Genomic DNA, 14,170 nt, shown 5'->3' on the forward strand with positions numbered 1-14,170 from the left:
ATTCTCACCTTTTCAACCCATCATCTTGTCATTGTTACTCTGGGGCCTGTATTTTGAACAGACAGGAATAGTACCCTGCACGCTGGTGTGTCTTGTGGTATTTCTAAAATTAAGTATGTAGTTGGGAGTTAAATTAAGGTCTGACCTCGTACAACTGTAACATAAGTAGACTCCACCCCACAGAAAAGTATTACACATGACTTCTCTAGAATCTTATCAAAAGTAACATGAGGTCTGACTGATATAATAAAATAATCTGTGCCTTGATTGGTTCAAACAGCTCTCGTTAAGAAAATAAATGATCTGCCAACTTAGACTCACTAGCTGTATTAAAAAAATTTAGTAACATATATACATAGAGTTAAAAAGAAATAAAACCAAGCAAGATTTAGCTGTTGTATGAATATTTAGTCTTCTACAGTGACAGATCTTGTCACATCACTTTATGTCACAAAATAGCTCCCAATCTCTCACTATTCAAACTTTTGTAGACGTGGTGAGCCTGATGTGATGCCAAGATGTACAGATTCCATGATAGCGAGTCCTAGTCTTTGACTAGATTTTAATAATTTCCATTTTAACACAGAAGCTGGAGACGCAGCATCATAGTCAATGTTGACAAGTCTGACCAAGAAGCTCTGAGTAATGCCATCAAGGACATTAGTATCTAGCAAGTTAAATCACAGCCACAGTGTGAGTGGCAAAATGGATTTTTTCTCCATTTAATTTATTTACCTACACAAACAAAGCTCAGATGCAGAATGAGTTACGTCCTGTTTTTTTTTATTATCCATGTTTTTTTTATTATCCATGTAGTGAGTGAGGCACAAGTACCTAAACTAAACTCATCCCAGATTAGAGATGAGGACCACAAGCTTCCAGTATCTCTGCCTTTCCTTTAACCACTCTGATCAAATTAATTTTATTAGATTTTAAACTGAGGCTGAGACAAATTGTCATAGCTCCATTGCCCCATCTTCATATCTGTTTGTACAGTATAAAGCACAATGGGGTCCCCATTCTAAACAGGGACCCTAGGCACTACTGCACTATAGAAAAGTTCATAGAAGCAGCTAAAACATGAGATTCCTGGTTTTTCCCGTTGAAGTTTCTTAAACTAAACAGTTCCCATCTAGAAGCTAGGCCAGCTATCTTTCATGTAGTTGGGCAGCACTGCAAAATTATATTCAGATATACTATGAAAAATAGAGCGAAGCATAATGAATGGATGAAGTGAGTAGTGCGTTAGTTAAGTGAGGAAGCAAAGTTAGTTGTTTTTTCTTCATCTGTCCTTAGTAACCAAGTTTATAGTGGCATCTAATCCAGAAATAACTGATTTGAACTTGTTACCAACACTATTTACATCAAAATAATTGCTGCAGGGACACCTGCAGAATCATTCTGGACTGCAAATCTTAAACATGTTCTCAGCAGTGTATTTTGATGTATTCCAAATATATGTAAATAATCCTTTGATTCATTAGCTAATATAACTATCAAACTGTAGGTGTCACTAAGTGCTTCCAAAAACCATATAAAACACTTTTCAGAGACATAAAATGTTATTAATGTCCCATCCTGCACAGAGAATGCACCTGCCATAAACACACATCCCTACCACCATCAAGGGCCTGATCCCGGTAAAAGAAAACCACCCATTGGTTGCAAAGGCCTTTGGGTCAGGTCCTAAGAGCTAGGCTTGGACCTCACTGAAGTCAGTGGAAAAATGCTCATTGACTTCATTGGGACCAAGAATTGGTTCCATATATTCAGTCTTCACAACAGAGAAAGCTTGGAAGGCAGTTCTGGTGTTCACCAAAAATTACGTCTTGCATTGAGGATGGCAGCGGGGGGGGGCTTAATTTTCCATGTTTGTTTCAGTGTTACAAAGGGTGGGTCTTGAAAATCACCAAAAATGTATTACATAAATTATGGACAGCCCCAGACTCCAGTGGCACATGTGAAGGAGCAGCCCAAGGGAAGAACCCTCCACTGAGCGTCAACCGCTGACAGCCCTGGAAATACAGTACTAGATGTACTGGAGCATAAGCTTTCGTGGGTGAATCTGATATCATGCGTCTGACGAAGTGGGTATTCACCCACAAAGGCTTATGCTCCAATATGTCTGTTAGTCTATAAGGTGCCACAGGACTCTTTGTCGTTTATTAGAGGATCCAGACTAACACGGCTACCCCTCTGATACTTGACACAGTAGTGGATGTACTTCAGTAGGTACCGGTGACTGGTGGCAGGGAGACAGAGGACTGGCTGCTTACAGAACCACAGAATCACTTTTCTCTGGGTGGCACTGAGATTGTCAGTGTAACTGGCACCCCGGAGATGGGTGCAAGTGCAGCTCCCCAGGCTCTCCTGCAGTGTGTTCATGGGGCTGTGGGCCTGTCCGTGGTGCTGGGGGATGAGATTCCCCCATCACACAGCGTGTCAGGAGGGGCTGGGGGCCAAGATCCCCCGTCGTGTGGCGCATCTGGGGCTGGCAGAAGCCGGCTCACTCCAGAGCCCCAACAGGCCCCATTCTCGCTTCATGACACCTTGATAGTGTAATTTCGTGTGCGGGCGGTCAGCCCTCCTGCCGCTGTGACTCCCCCTCCACCCGCCAGAGGGCGCCAGACACAGGCGCAGCCCTGCACCAGCCGCTCATGGGCTCGCTCGCTGAGCTCAGGTAGCGCATGCTCATTTTGCTACCGACGTTCTTGCGCAGAGAGCATGCGCATTCCTCATACTCTCCAATCCTCCATTCTCGCGCCCGCCCCGCTTAGAAACAGCACCTGCGAGTACCTTACCGCATACGCACGCGCACTCAGACACAGAACTCTCAGGCCCGGCCTCCTAGGCGCATGCGGCCTTCGTCTTCCACCGGCTTGTCCTCTAACCAACAGCCAAAGCCTCGCTGATATGACGAGGCGCATGCGCGTTTTTGCTCCGTCCTAGGCGGTTGGAGTCAGCGCTGTACTGCTTGCCCGCAGCCATGGCCGGGGCGCTGAAGAAGGTGAGGGCCGGGGTCAGGGGCTTCTCCTCCACCGCCAGCCCGGGTCCCTGAGGGGTCCCCTCCCGGGGCTGCTTGCCTCGGGCTCCCCGCCCCGCCCCCCCCCGGTGGTGAGCCTGGTAACCCCCCCCCCGCTCCGCTTCAGATTGCAGCCAAGGATCCTCGGGACGCGCCGAGCAGCCGGCGCTGGCAGGGGCCCTTCCCAGGGACCGTCCCTGACGCCGAGAGCCCCGCGGTGCTGGCTGCTCGTTTTGCTGTGGGGGCAGAGCAGAGCAACAGCCCGTGTGAAAGCCGGGGAGGGGGGGGGACGCGTTAATTCTACCGACTGCGTAACGTGAGCGGCCCCCTCTTCTCGGCGTGTTTCGCTGCGCTGGCTGCGGCCCGGTCCGCGCTGCAGATCTATATCGGGATAACTAAGTTGCCTGGGCTGTGGATTTTGAGTGACATAGTTATACTGACCTAACCCCCTATGTAGACAGCGGTATGGTGGCCGGAGAGCTTCTCCCATCGACATAGCTACCACCTCTTGGAGCGGTGGATTAAGTATGCAGACGGGAGAAGTGCAGTTGCAGTGCTGTAAGTAAGCCAAGTAAAGGGAGATGGAGGATCTTTGCCTCGAGCCCTCTGGATTTGTGTGATTTTTTTTTTCTGACCCTTAACTCCAAATATTGTAATTCCCAATATATGTTTCAGTTCAGCTGACATTAGGAGTCAATAGTGTGTATTACAGCAAGACTTGAAATAAATGCCTTGGCTTACTAAATGTGTTCTGTTTGTGCAGACCACTGGGCTCGTGGGACTAGCTGTATCTGAGAATCCTCACGAGGTAGGTTTCAAGTATATTTTAATATCTAATTGACATAGACTGCAAATCAGAGTATTCAGTTGTTTTGCTTGACTCCCCCCCTCAGGGTAGGGGGGGAAGGACCAAGTGATAGCTCAGTGGTTTGAGCATTTGTCCTGCTAAACCCAGGGTTGTGAGTTCAGTCCTTGAGGGGGCCACCTAAGGATCTGGGGCAAAATCAGTACTTGGTCCTGCTAGTGAAGACATTCAGTTTGATGGAGAATATTGGCTACGGCCTGGAAAGGTTTACTTTTAAAACTAAAAATGGCAGTTCTTCTGCAGATATTTTTTGTTCTATAAATATAAAAAATTGACTTGGTAGTTGCTTCTTAGAAACAATTAATTTCCAAAATTCACTTACAGTAAGGCTTTTTTCTGAGCAAACATGAAGTAGTAATAATTTTTCTCTGTAGAGCCCTAAAATGGTGAAAAGAACTCTAACTTATAAGATGGAGTGCAACTATTTAGGTTTGGTGGTTTGTAAATTTAATTACTATTCCACATGCACAGATTTTCCCAGATGAAATAATATATTCTTCAGCCCCATACTAATGTTTCTGTAAAATGTAATACAGTCAAACCCCGCCATAATGCGCCCCGCCATAACGCGAAATCGCATATAACGCGATCGCAGGTTGGCTCCCCTTTAAGGTACAGTATAATACAGTATGGTACTGTACCAATGGTCCTCAACACCATGGCAAGGGAGAGAAGCTGCAGCCCCGCACCTGTTGGTGACCGAGAAATCCGAGGCAGTTCTGTCCCCGGCAGGTGCGGGGCCATGGCTTCCCTCCCGCTTCAAGAGGAGCCACGGCTCCCCGCATGCCAGGGACAGAGAACTCCGGGGCTGCGGACGCTGGAGTTCTCTGTCTCCGGCAGGCAGGGAGCCATGGCTCCTCTTGAAGCGGGAGGAAAGCCTCGGCCCTGCACCTGCTGGGGATAGAGAGCACCGGTGCCCGCAGCCCCAGAGTTCTCTGTCCCCGGCAGGCGGGGGGCCATAGCTCCTCTCCCCTGCTGGACATTAGGCACCAAGGGGACGAAGCTTTGGGGAGCACCTGACTGATTTGAAACCCCGCTATACCGCGACCCCGCATTTAGCGCGATGGGATTTTTTGGACCCCAAAGGTCACTTTATAGCTGGGTTTCACTATACCTGATCTACGGGGCAGGAGCGGTGTCTAGATTGCACTCTTTGGAGCAGGGACCCATATTTTGTTAGGTGTGTATAGTGTTTAGTGCAGTGGGGCCTTGGCTCAAGACATGAGCTTGTAGGCACCACTGTAATACAAAGAATAAATCTCTTGATAATTCTCAGTGGCACTCCTAAGGAAGTAGTTTGCTAGTTCATCTAGGATAGAGGTTTCCAATGTGTGGGATGCACCCCCTGGGGGGATGTTGTGGCCTGGAGCAGCCCCCACAGGGAGGGAGGAGGAGAGAGCAACACTCAGCTCTGCTCCTGCCCCCCAGCTGCCAGCTCTGCTCCTGGTCCCGCCCAGGCCCCCCAGCCTGCCCACACGGCCTTGGTTGCCCCCAGCCTTGGCTCCCTTACCCCTGTCTGATTCCCCCCCTCCCAGAGCAGTGGCCTTGCTTCTGGCTGTGGGGGGAGAAAGCAGGCAGGGGAAAGAGGGGGTGCAAGGTAAAAGTTTGGGGGCCACTGGTCTAGGACATAAGATTTTCCACTAATACATTTGAAAGGACTCTTAGATTGTTTAATATTACAGCAATCCCATATCTTTCTCTAAAACGTTGAAATTTTCAGACTATGCAATAATCCCACTAGGGAGAGATGATGCCAGTGCCACTGCTACTGTTGCTTGGAAAGAGTTAACAGGAGTATAAAACTCCTGCAGATAAAGAGCCATATCTACAGGGCTGTCTTACAACTTTTATGAGAGTAAATTTAGGGCTGCAATTAACCCCTTGGTCTTAACAGGGCTGTTTTCCTTCTCTTCTCCTGCTGTTGTCTGTATAATTCTGCTTCTGCTCCTTGCCCTTCCCACTCCTATTCCTTCCACTCAGAAGTTACCCTATTGGTTCCACTGTCCACCTTCTCCTACTACAACCCGATCTCATCTGTTTCCCAGCTGCTGTGAATTTTTCCTAACCCCTGAAGTTTCTTAAAAACATGCTGAGGGTGTTCATTCAAATCCACAGACTTTTCTACGGATGAATGTAAATGAAATCCTAACGTCAGCACCGGTAATAGGTGCCCTTTTTAATGGAATCGGGTGGGGGGGGGGGAGGTGGCAGTATCTTTGGTTTTGATTATTTGCTTTTTTTCCTTTAAGGCTTTGTGCCAATTAACATCTCTGAGATAGATTAAGGGCCAGATCTTGAGAACAGATTAAAACATTCACAGCACACTTCATGAGGAAAGTAGTAAACAAGATTAGCAAGGTAGTTCTATACTCTACAGATGAGTCCAAACTGGAATCCCGAATTGAAACACATCCTGGCCCAAACCCAGGTCAGAATTCTGCAGTCAGACCCAGCTACTTTATTGGTATAGCCAGTGTGAATTTGAATGTTGTAGTTCTCTATATTTTACTTTGTGGGCTTGTTGATTATTTAAATATTTCTGTTAACAGTCATTTACTATTTACACACTTCCACGTCTTCCAATCATTTCAGCACCTGAGAATACTGTATACAAAAATCCTCACTGCTCTGCAGAAGATCCCCAAAGATGCAGCATATAGGAAATACACTGAACAGATTGTAAATGAGCGGCTTAACATGGTAAAAACAGTAAGTATAGCACTACTTGTAAATATTTTATATACGAAATTTGTACAACAAAGACTAGTATTCTCAAAATCTCAGTTTATCTTCAAAGAACATATAGAAGTTATCCGTTTCAGAGAGATGATCAAGGTCACATACTCTTTCTGATTACATAAACTACTATTCTTTTGTGTATTTAACTAGAAAATAGCAATGGTGTCTCATCGCTGATTTCTGCTAAAAATAGAAATAGAAAGTAATTATCTGAAGATTTGCAGAATAGCAGACTTCTGGGTATTTTATTTACCCTCACTTATTCTTTTAGCTCTTGTCATTCAGCATTTTTTTTAAACAACCACTTTTCTATCGTGCAGGGTCAAATAGCTCATTCTAGTGTTGCATTCTTGCTTTTGTTTGACTACAGTGACTTATTGAATGGATGAGTATCTTATTTCTCCAGAAAGCTCTGATCACACTTTCTGTCCACAATCTGTGGTACAGCAGAATGCTATTTTTGCTTCTCTGTACATCTGAATTGCAATAAAATAACTTTTTTGGGGGTATTTCTCTTTATATTTTTAATGAGACATTGCTTATAGCAGGAAAGAACAGTACTGGAATCATGTATTCCTGCAGTGTAAAATAGGTCACCTTGAAGCTAACTCATTTGAGTGGTTACATTTAGGAAGAATTGGACACTGTGTGTGATCTATTTTAAGTTCTGTCTTTGAGTTCTGCACTTGATATTTTAAAATAAAACTAAACATTTTTTATTTTACCTGAATTCACAGGAACCTAATGTGCAAAAACTAGAAGACAAAATGAAAAGTGGTCAGATAGAAGAAGTGATAATACAGGTAAAGTTTGATACTGTTTAAAAATGCCTTGCTGAAGAGCAACAACTAGATAGGAGTGCTTTCTTTCTCTTCTGTGAAAACAGAAATTACAGGTATTAAGAGTGTATTAAATATAGACTAGCAGCATCCCTTTTGAAGCTGTAAGAATACAGACACACAAAAATTCCCCCAGGAATACAGAGTTAAAGAAAACCCTGTTTCTCTGCCCCCCCCCTCACCCCCCTCCAGCGGGGGGGCCAGAGACTCGTGCTCCCTACCCCCCAGAGCCCAGCCATGGCTCTCTCCCAGCCCAGACACTTGTGCCCCTTCCTTCCCCAGAGCCCAGCTGTGGGGTGCCCCCAGCCCAGAAACACCCAGAGCCCAGCTGCAGAGCTCCCTCCTGCCCAGACACTCATATGCTGTGGGGCCCCCCTAGCCCAGACACCTGCATCCCTTCCCCTCCAGAGCCCAGCTGCGGGCCCCCCCCCCAGCCTAGACACCCACACAACCTAACCCCCAGAGCCCAGGGAGCCAGAGGGAGAAACAGCCTGATGTTGGGTCCTGGGCTTGTGTGGAGTTTCCTGCATGCCACCTCTTTCCTTCAGCACATGCTGGGAACTGCAGCTGCCAGGAACCCTCCAGCTCCTCCTCCCTCCCCACCGCAGCAGTGTCTTCTACTTGCAACAGTTCTGCAGCCTATTTCTGTGGTGAGGGAAAAAGGAAATTCAACACTCAAATGTTAATTTCAGCACAAATTCTGCATGCGCAGTGGCACAGAATTTCCCCAGGATTATCTGTCCTACCCACATACAAACCCTAAGAGGGATCCAAGCTTGGCTTAGAGGAACAATGTTAGTGCTCAAGTATTCCTGTGGGCCAAAGAGGAGAAGTGTACTGCTTGAACAACCTTTCCTGCTTGTTAAGTTCTCAGACTGCATGACCATGATGTGGGAGGGAGAGAAGGCAGGAAGGTGGGTGGTTTAAAAAGAGGTGTCGGGCATTCTTTGCTCCGCAGTTAGGAAGCACTGGGGTTGGGAGTACGGAATAGTGGGGGGAGGGATAGCTCAGTGGTTTGAGCATTGGCCTGCTAAACCCAGGGTTGTGAGTTCAGTCCTTGAGGAGGCCACTTAGGGATCTGGGGCAAAAATTGGTCCTGCTAGTGAAGGCAGGGGGCTGGACTCGATGACCTTTCGAGGTCCCTTCCAGTTCTAGGAGATTGGTATATCTCCAATTATTACCTTTATAATCTTTGCTAGCTCCCTCTCGTATGGGTGCCAGTCAGACAGGAGAGGTGACAGAGCAGCCCTTGGAGCCTGGAGTTTCTCTGTGAATTGTTTCCCCCCACAGATGTGGATTGAGTTGCTCTGTTGGTTACATGGAGCTAAGACCATTTCTGCCCTTGGAATGGTCTTGAACTCCTTTTAGGCGACCTCACTCTCAGTTTGGGAACCAATATGGTGCAGTGTCACTTGGAGTGGGTGTTGAGTAATCTGATCTTGGGTTGGCAGGGTAAAGGTATGTTTGTAATGAATGATCTCATTTATGCTATTTGGGATTATATAACATAATTCTACAATTTGTTTGAATTTAGTTATAAATAGGCCTTAATTCAACATCTGATTAATCTCCTTTTACAATTGGATTGTAAATTCTTCAGGGCAGAGGAATCTTTTCGTTATGTTTGTATAGCACCTAGTATCTTGGAGCCTCTAGGAATTATTGCAATACACATAAGAATTTACATTTTCTGCTTGCCTTTAAGAGAAGTTGGGTTGCTGCTATTCTGTTTTTATTCAGAGTTTTTTCTCACTCATGTTCAACTAATCAGATAATTAATCTGCAAACTTCTAGCTTTTTAAAGTAGAGGTTATGTCACAAATAGAGAATTCTTGTAAGAACATACCGCTCATGACATAACTGTAGCTATAGGTAGGGCCCTACCAAATTCACGGCCATGAAAAACACGTCACAGACCGTGAAATCTGGTCATCTTGTGTGCTTTTCCCCTATACTATATAGATTTTACGGGGAGACCAGTGTTTCTCAAACTGGGATCGTGACCCCAAAAAGGGGTTGCGTGGGGAGGGGGAGTTGCAAGATTATTTTGCGGGGGTCACAGTATTGCCATCCTTACTTCTATGCTGCCTTCAGAGCTGAGCGGCCAGAGGGCGGTGGCTGTTGGCCGGGCACCCATCTCTGAAGACAGTGCCCTGGCAGTAGCAGCACAGTAGTAAGAGCGGCAATACCATACCATGCTATCCTTAACTTCTGCACTGCTAGTGGCAGCGGCTCTGCCTTCAGAGCTGGGCTCCCAGCCAGCAGGCGCTGCTCTCTGGCTGCCCAGCTCTGAAGGCAGTAGTAAGTGTAGAAGTACCGCAACCCCTCTGGGATAACCTTGTGACTCCCCCCACAACTCCTTTTGGGTCAGGACTCCTACAATTGCAACACTGTGAAATTTCAGATTTAAATGGCTGAAATAATGAAATTTACAACTTTTAAAATCCTATGACTTTGAAATTGACCAAAATGGACCATGAACTTGGTATGGCCCTAGCGGTAGGGCAGATAGGAATGCAAATTTCTGCATTTTCTTAATTTACTGCAGTGCCATTACTTACTCTTGTAAATTTGAACTCTATCATAATTACAGTGGGCTTCATGGACTGTTTAGACATGTTTCAGAGTAGCAGCCGTGTTAGTCTGTATCCACAAAAAGAACAGGAGTACTTGTGGCACCTTAGAGACTAACAAATTTATTTCAACATCAGACATGAGAGAATATATTTTATAGCTTTGCTTTGTGATCCATTGGCCCAATGACTGAATTGCTTGCAAAGCACTCTAGATGGAACTTTGGTATCCAAAGAGCTTGTAAATTCATAAAATATGTTCTCTAATTATAGATTAGTTAGACTTAGATTAATATTTCAGAATATAATTAAAATTAAAAATCTCTTGTATATTTTTATCAACAGGCTGAAAGTGAGCTCTTTCTGGCAAGAAAAATGGCACAGTGGAAACCATGGGAGCCTTTAGTTGAAGAACCTCCTACTGACCAATGGCGATGGCCAATATAATAGTCAGCATTATTTCAGTAACTACTTGAGAATCGAAAAAAACACTTTATTAAATATTAGTATCATGTTACTGAAAATTGTTTGTCTTTAAATTAAAGAAAATAGCTTTTTGTATATGATTTGTTTTGCCTCTATTTACATTTAGCAGGATGTAAAGGTCCAGTCTGACTTTCTTGCAAAAATGCATTACTAAAACTTTGTTAAGCTATTGGCCAATCTGATTATTTTCTTTCCTAGCTTGTTGATTTAACAATGTATTTAAGTAGAAGCAGAAACTTTCTTCTGTGTAATTACCCTTCTTTTCTTGTCTGATCCACTTCTTGACATTTTATCAGCATGGAAGCAATTTTCATGTCTCAGACTCTGGATTGTGGCTACACTGAACTGGCTAAGGCAAGAAGAGGAAGGGGTGAACTGCATTTTATACAAATGCTTGATGATCAGCTATGGTGAGATAAATACAGATAAAACTGTGTGTCCGTTTGATACTTTTGATTAAATTGGTACATTTGTAAAGTTTTGGAAGTCACTCTGGGGAAAAAGGAAATAATAAAAAACAAGTCTGCAACCAAAATTATTTAACTAATGGAGGCAAAAAGTACTAAACTTAAAGTTCCACTACCCTTCCACACGTGAATTTTGTTTGATAGTGTGCTGGTAATTTTTAAGGATTTGAGAATCACTGAGGATAATCCTAAGAGTGTACAAATGCATCTGTAACTCAGCTCATGCTGTGTTGATGTGAACTGGCATATAGCCGTCAGATAAAAGAACTTGACATTCATAATTGATCGTTTGGGCCACATTGTTTTCCTATTTACTTAAATGGGAATAGAGTAAGACCATTTGTGAAGAAAATATTTCAATGTGCTTAATAAACCTATAGAGTTCAACATTGAAAAGCATAACAGAAATCACAGGGATCAGAGCTGAGGCTATTTTTATTTATTCTTTCAGTACCGTGATCCAAGTAATGCTTTCAAGTTTGCAAGTGACATATAGCCTCTGAGGAACAGTATGTGAGCTAACAATGCAGTTTTATACAGAAGAACTCACAGTGAGCATTAAAGATTTAGATTAATAGACTGCCAGTACAGTCATATATAAAACAGCTAGTTTTGGAGAGGCCATTTCCTTAACTAAAAATGGTTGCATTTAGAGACATGGATAATGTTGCAGGAGAACTCTTAATATGCAGTTCATCGTGCAGGTACCATGAAGTTAGCAAGCAGACTACAACTAAGATCCTAAAATGTTGGGTAGTTACGTGGAACTTACTTCACGTTACTTGTATATACTAAGGCAGTTGACCTCTTGTGGGGGATAATTAACAAGCCTAAAGAAAGTCAGTGATAGAGGCATTTTCAGCTTAGGATATGGCAAAGCTAGAACTCTGTACACAGTATGCATGTTTCATTTGCTAAGCCCACTTGATTAAACTGTTCTTCCCAAATGCACCACTCCCCACACTTGTTTTGCAAAGGCTATTTGTTTTATTCCCATTGGAAAAAAATACATAAACTGAGAAGTTTTAGCACTGCTATATATAGAAGAATATTATTACAAAGGGTTGGAATCCCTGCTATGAAAATTGATTACGTATAAATGCTATTAGACTTGAATGCTAAAGTAAGGGATTGTCTATATGGCTATCTAGTGCACATGTGCACTGTAATATTTTCAATACAAGTATTTTCAGGTAAGGAGTAGCCAACTGCATATGTGAAATATTTCATGTACTCTTTTAAGCAAATTATCAGATTATACTGGTAAACTGACATGGATTGGGACTCTGCTTTGAGTTGATACTCATATAAAAATAAGAGCTCCAGAATGTTGAGATTCCAGGTTGTGGCTGAGGAGATAAAAGTATTGGGCAACACCAAATAAACAGTTATGTGCATTTTCAACATGAGATGTAAAACATCTTTTCCATACAAAATTTCAACAACTTTTAAATGAAAAGAGTCTAAGTCTGTATCTTTTTGTGACTAAAGAATAGCTATTCATACTTCAGGCAGGATTTGATTTGATTTGAATCAAACCTGTGTAAATATATCGAAGTGTTTTGACCTATAAACCTGTGAGGAAACAAAGGAAAATAGGGCTTCAGCTACTGAGTGGTATTTTCAGTAACAAAACTGTACAACCGTTCGGTACTGTGATTGGATTTGATATTCAGGAGGTAATTGTAAATATATATTTTGGATATTCAAAATGTATTAATGGTTGGATATGGACTCGACTTTTAGGAGTTTAATATAGTGGTGGACTTTTCCTTATGAATTTTCACATAAGTAGTTTGATTTAACCTATGCTTTTTTTGTTATGAGGAACTAATGAGATCCAAATACCTAATATACAGGCAAGAGCAAGCTTAAAGTTATATACATTTAGGATACTGGAGAAATAGTAAGGAGAAGATCGTTGGGGAAAGTATACAGGAAAAGAAACTAACTAGACTTGTAGTAGTATCATCCTACTATGTTTTGCTTTGTATATTTTTAAATGTTTGACATATCTGTTTAGAGTGCATATTATTTGGGGAGGGTGTGAATTTTTACAGCACCAAGCATGTATTTGGGAAAGTACTGCAATACAGAACAAAATATATATTAATTTACTACATTTGTAGAATTTCTAAATATTTCTAAAACTATATTTATACTGAATTGAATGGACAGAGCTGTTACAGTAGCTGACCAGTTGATGTTTTCAGGACAAAATTCTAGTTTATATTTTGTAAATATCTGAATGTTTACATTTTGAATAATGAAATTCTAAAATATTAATTTTAAAAGATTATTGCCAAGTTAAAGTATCTTTTGGTTATGTTAATGAGAGGTTTTTAAAACTCTTCCAATTTTTAATGGGTTCCATAGCTTAGCTGGATTTGTTTATTTGTAGTATTGCTAGTGATCCACAATATATTTTTTTTTTTATGGTAAGGGCTAGTATCTTCCAAGATAAAGCCACTAGATGGCATTCCACATGAGGACTGCAGTTAGGTAAAAAAATGCAATTTTGTTAGATGACAAATGATTATAAGCTGAATGAGGGTGAGCAATGTCAGATGATGAAAGAGGAATTAAAATAAATGGTTTTAGATAATGGGTACTGAGCTGATGTGAGATGAAGATATGCAAATTAGTATGAATTATGATATTGCATTTAGTAGTTTTCCCATACACATAAGAAAAAAAACTTTTCTTATCACGTCTCCAAAGTGCAGTAGCAACTGAAACACAAAGAAAAAATCTTGCGCCAACTCTGCTGAAAACAAGAAAAGGGATGTAGTAGTTAAGTAGAAGTATGTGTTGTAGTCTTCAAAACTATCTTCCAGTCCTTTCTCCCTTCTTCACGCACACAAGGTATGTCTGCACTAGTGTTTTTGACTTTGGTTAATTGGCAAATTACCTCAAGGTGGCTAACATTTTGTAAAGTTAGCTGTGTTAGTCCTAGGACATGACACAAGGCGGTGAGGTAATATCAGTTATTGGACCAATTTCTGTTGGTGGAAGAGACAAGCTTTTGAATTTCATAGAGCTTCTTTCAAGCTTCTTCAGCTTGTCTCTTCCACCAACAGAAGTTGGTCCAGTAAAAGATTACCTCACCCACAGTTCCAGGTTACAATAATTTCTAGGTTTTTTTTATTAAAATGGTATACTTTTAAAGTTTTGGAAAT

The 14,170-nt window shown here is 42.5% G+C and overlaps 2 protein-coding genes across 2 annotated transcripts in view; one reads left to right on the forward strand and one right to left on the reverse strand.

The window, feature by feature from the left end:
* Window positions 1–3,412, reverse strand: part of ASB15 (ankyrin repeat and SOCS box containing 15) — a 36,916-nt gene extending 33,504 nt beyond the window's left edge. The window contains exons 1-2 of the mRNA XM_044988293.1: window positions 3,327–3,412; window positions 9–103 (exon numbers count right to left, since the gene is read on the reverse strand). The gene's annotated coding sequence lies outside the window, so the exon portion shown is untranslated. The remainder of the gene's footprint in view (window positions 1–8; window positions 104–3,326) is intronic.
* On the forward strand, window positions 2,750–10,958 carry NDUFA5 (NADH:ubiquinone oxidoreductase subunit A5). Its single transcript, XM_044988304.1, has 5 exons — window positions 2,750–3,007; window positions 3,786–3,830; window positions 6,480–6,596; window positions 7,364–7,429; window positions 10,384–10,958. The coding sequence occupies exons 1-5, from the start codon at window positions 2,987–2,989 to the stop codon at window positions 10,483–10,485; spliced, it is 351 nt and encodes a 116-aa protein (XP_044844239.1). The 5' UTR covers window positions 2,750–2,986; the 3' UTR covers window positions 10,486–10,958.
* The last annotated feature ends 3,212 nt before the right edge of the window (window positions 10,959–14,170 follow it).

Source organism: Mauremys mutica, chromosome 1 (assembly GCF_020497125.1).
Source record: "Mauremys mutica isolate MM-2020 ecotype Southern chromosome 1, ASM2049712v1, whole genome shotgun sequence".
NCBI classification, from domain to species: domain Eukaryota; kingdom Metazoa; phylum Chordata; order Testudines; family Geoemydidae; genus Mauremys; species Mauremys mutica.

Coding starts and splice junctions, on each gene's coding strand:
- NDUFA5 (XM_044988304.1), top strand. CDS start 2,987: ATGGCCGGGGCGCTGAAGAAG. Junction 6,597..7,363: donor GGCTTAACATGGTAAAAACA/GTAAGTATAGCA, acceptor CTGAATTCACAG/GAACCTAATGTGCAAAAACT. Junction 7,430..10,383: donor TAGAAGAAGTGATAATACAG/GTAAAGTTTGAT, acceptor TTTTATCAACAG/GCTGAAAGTGAGCTCTTTCT.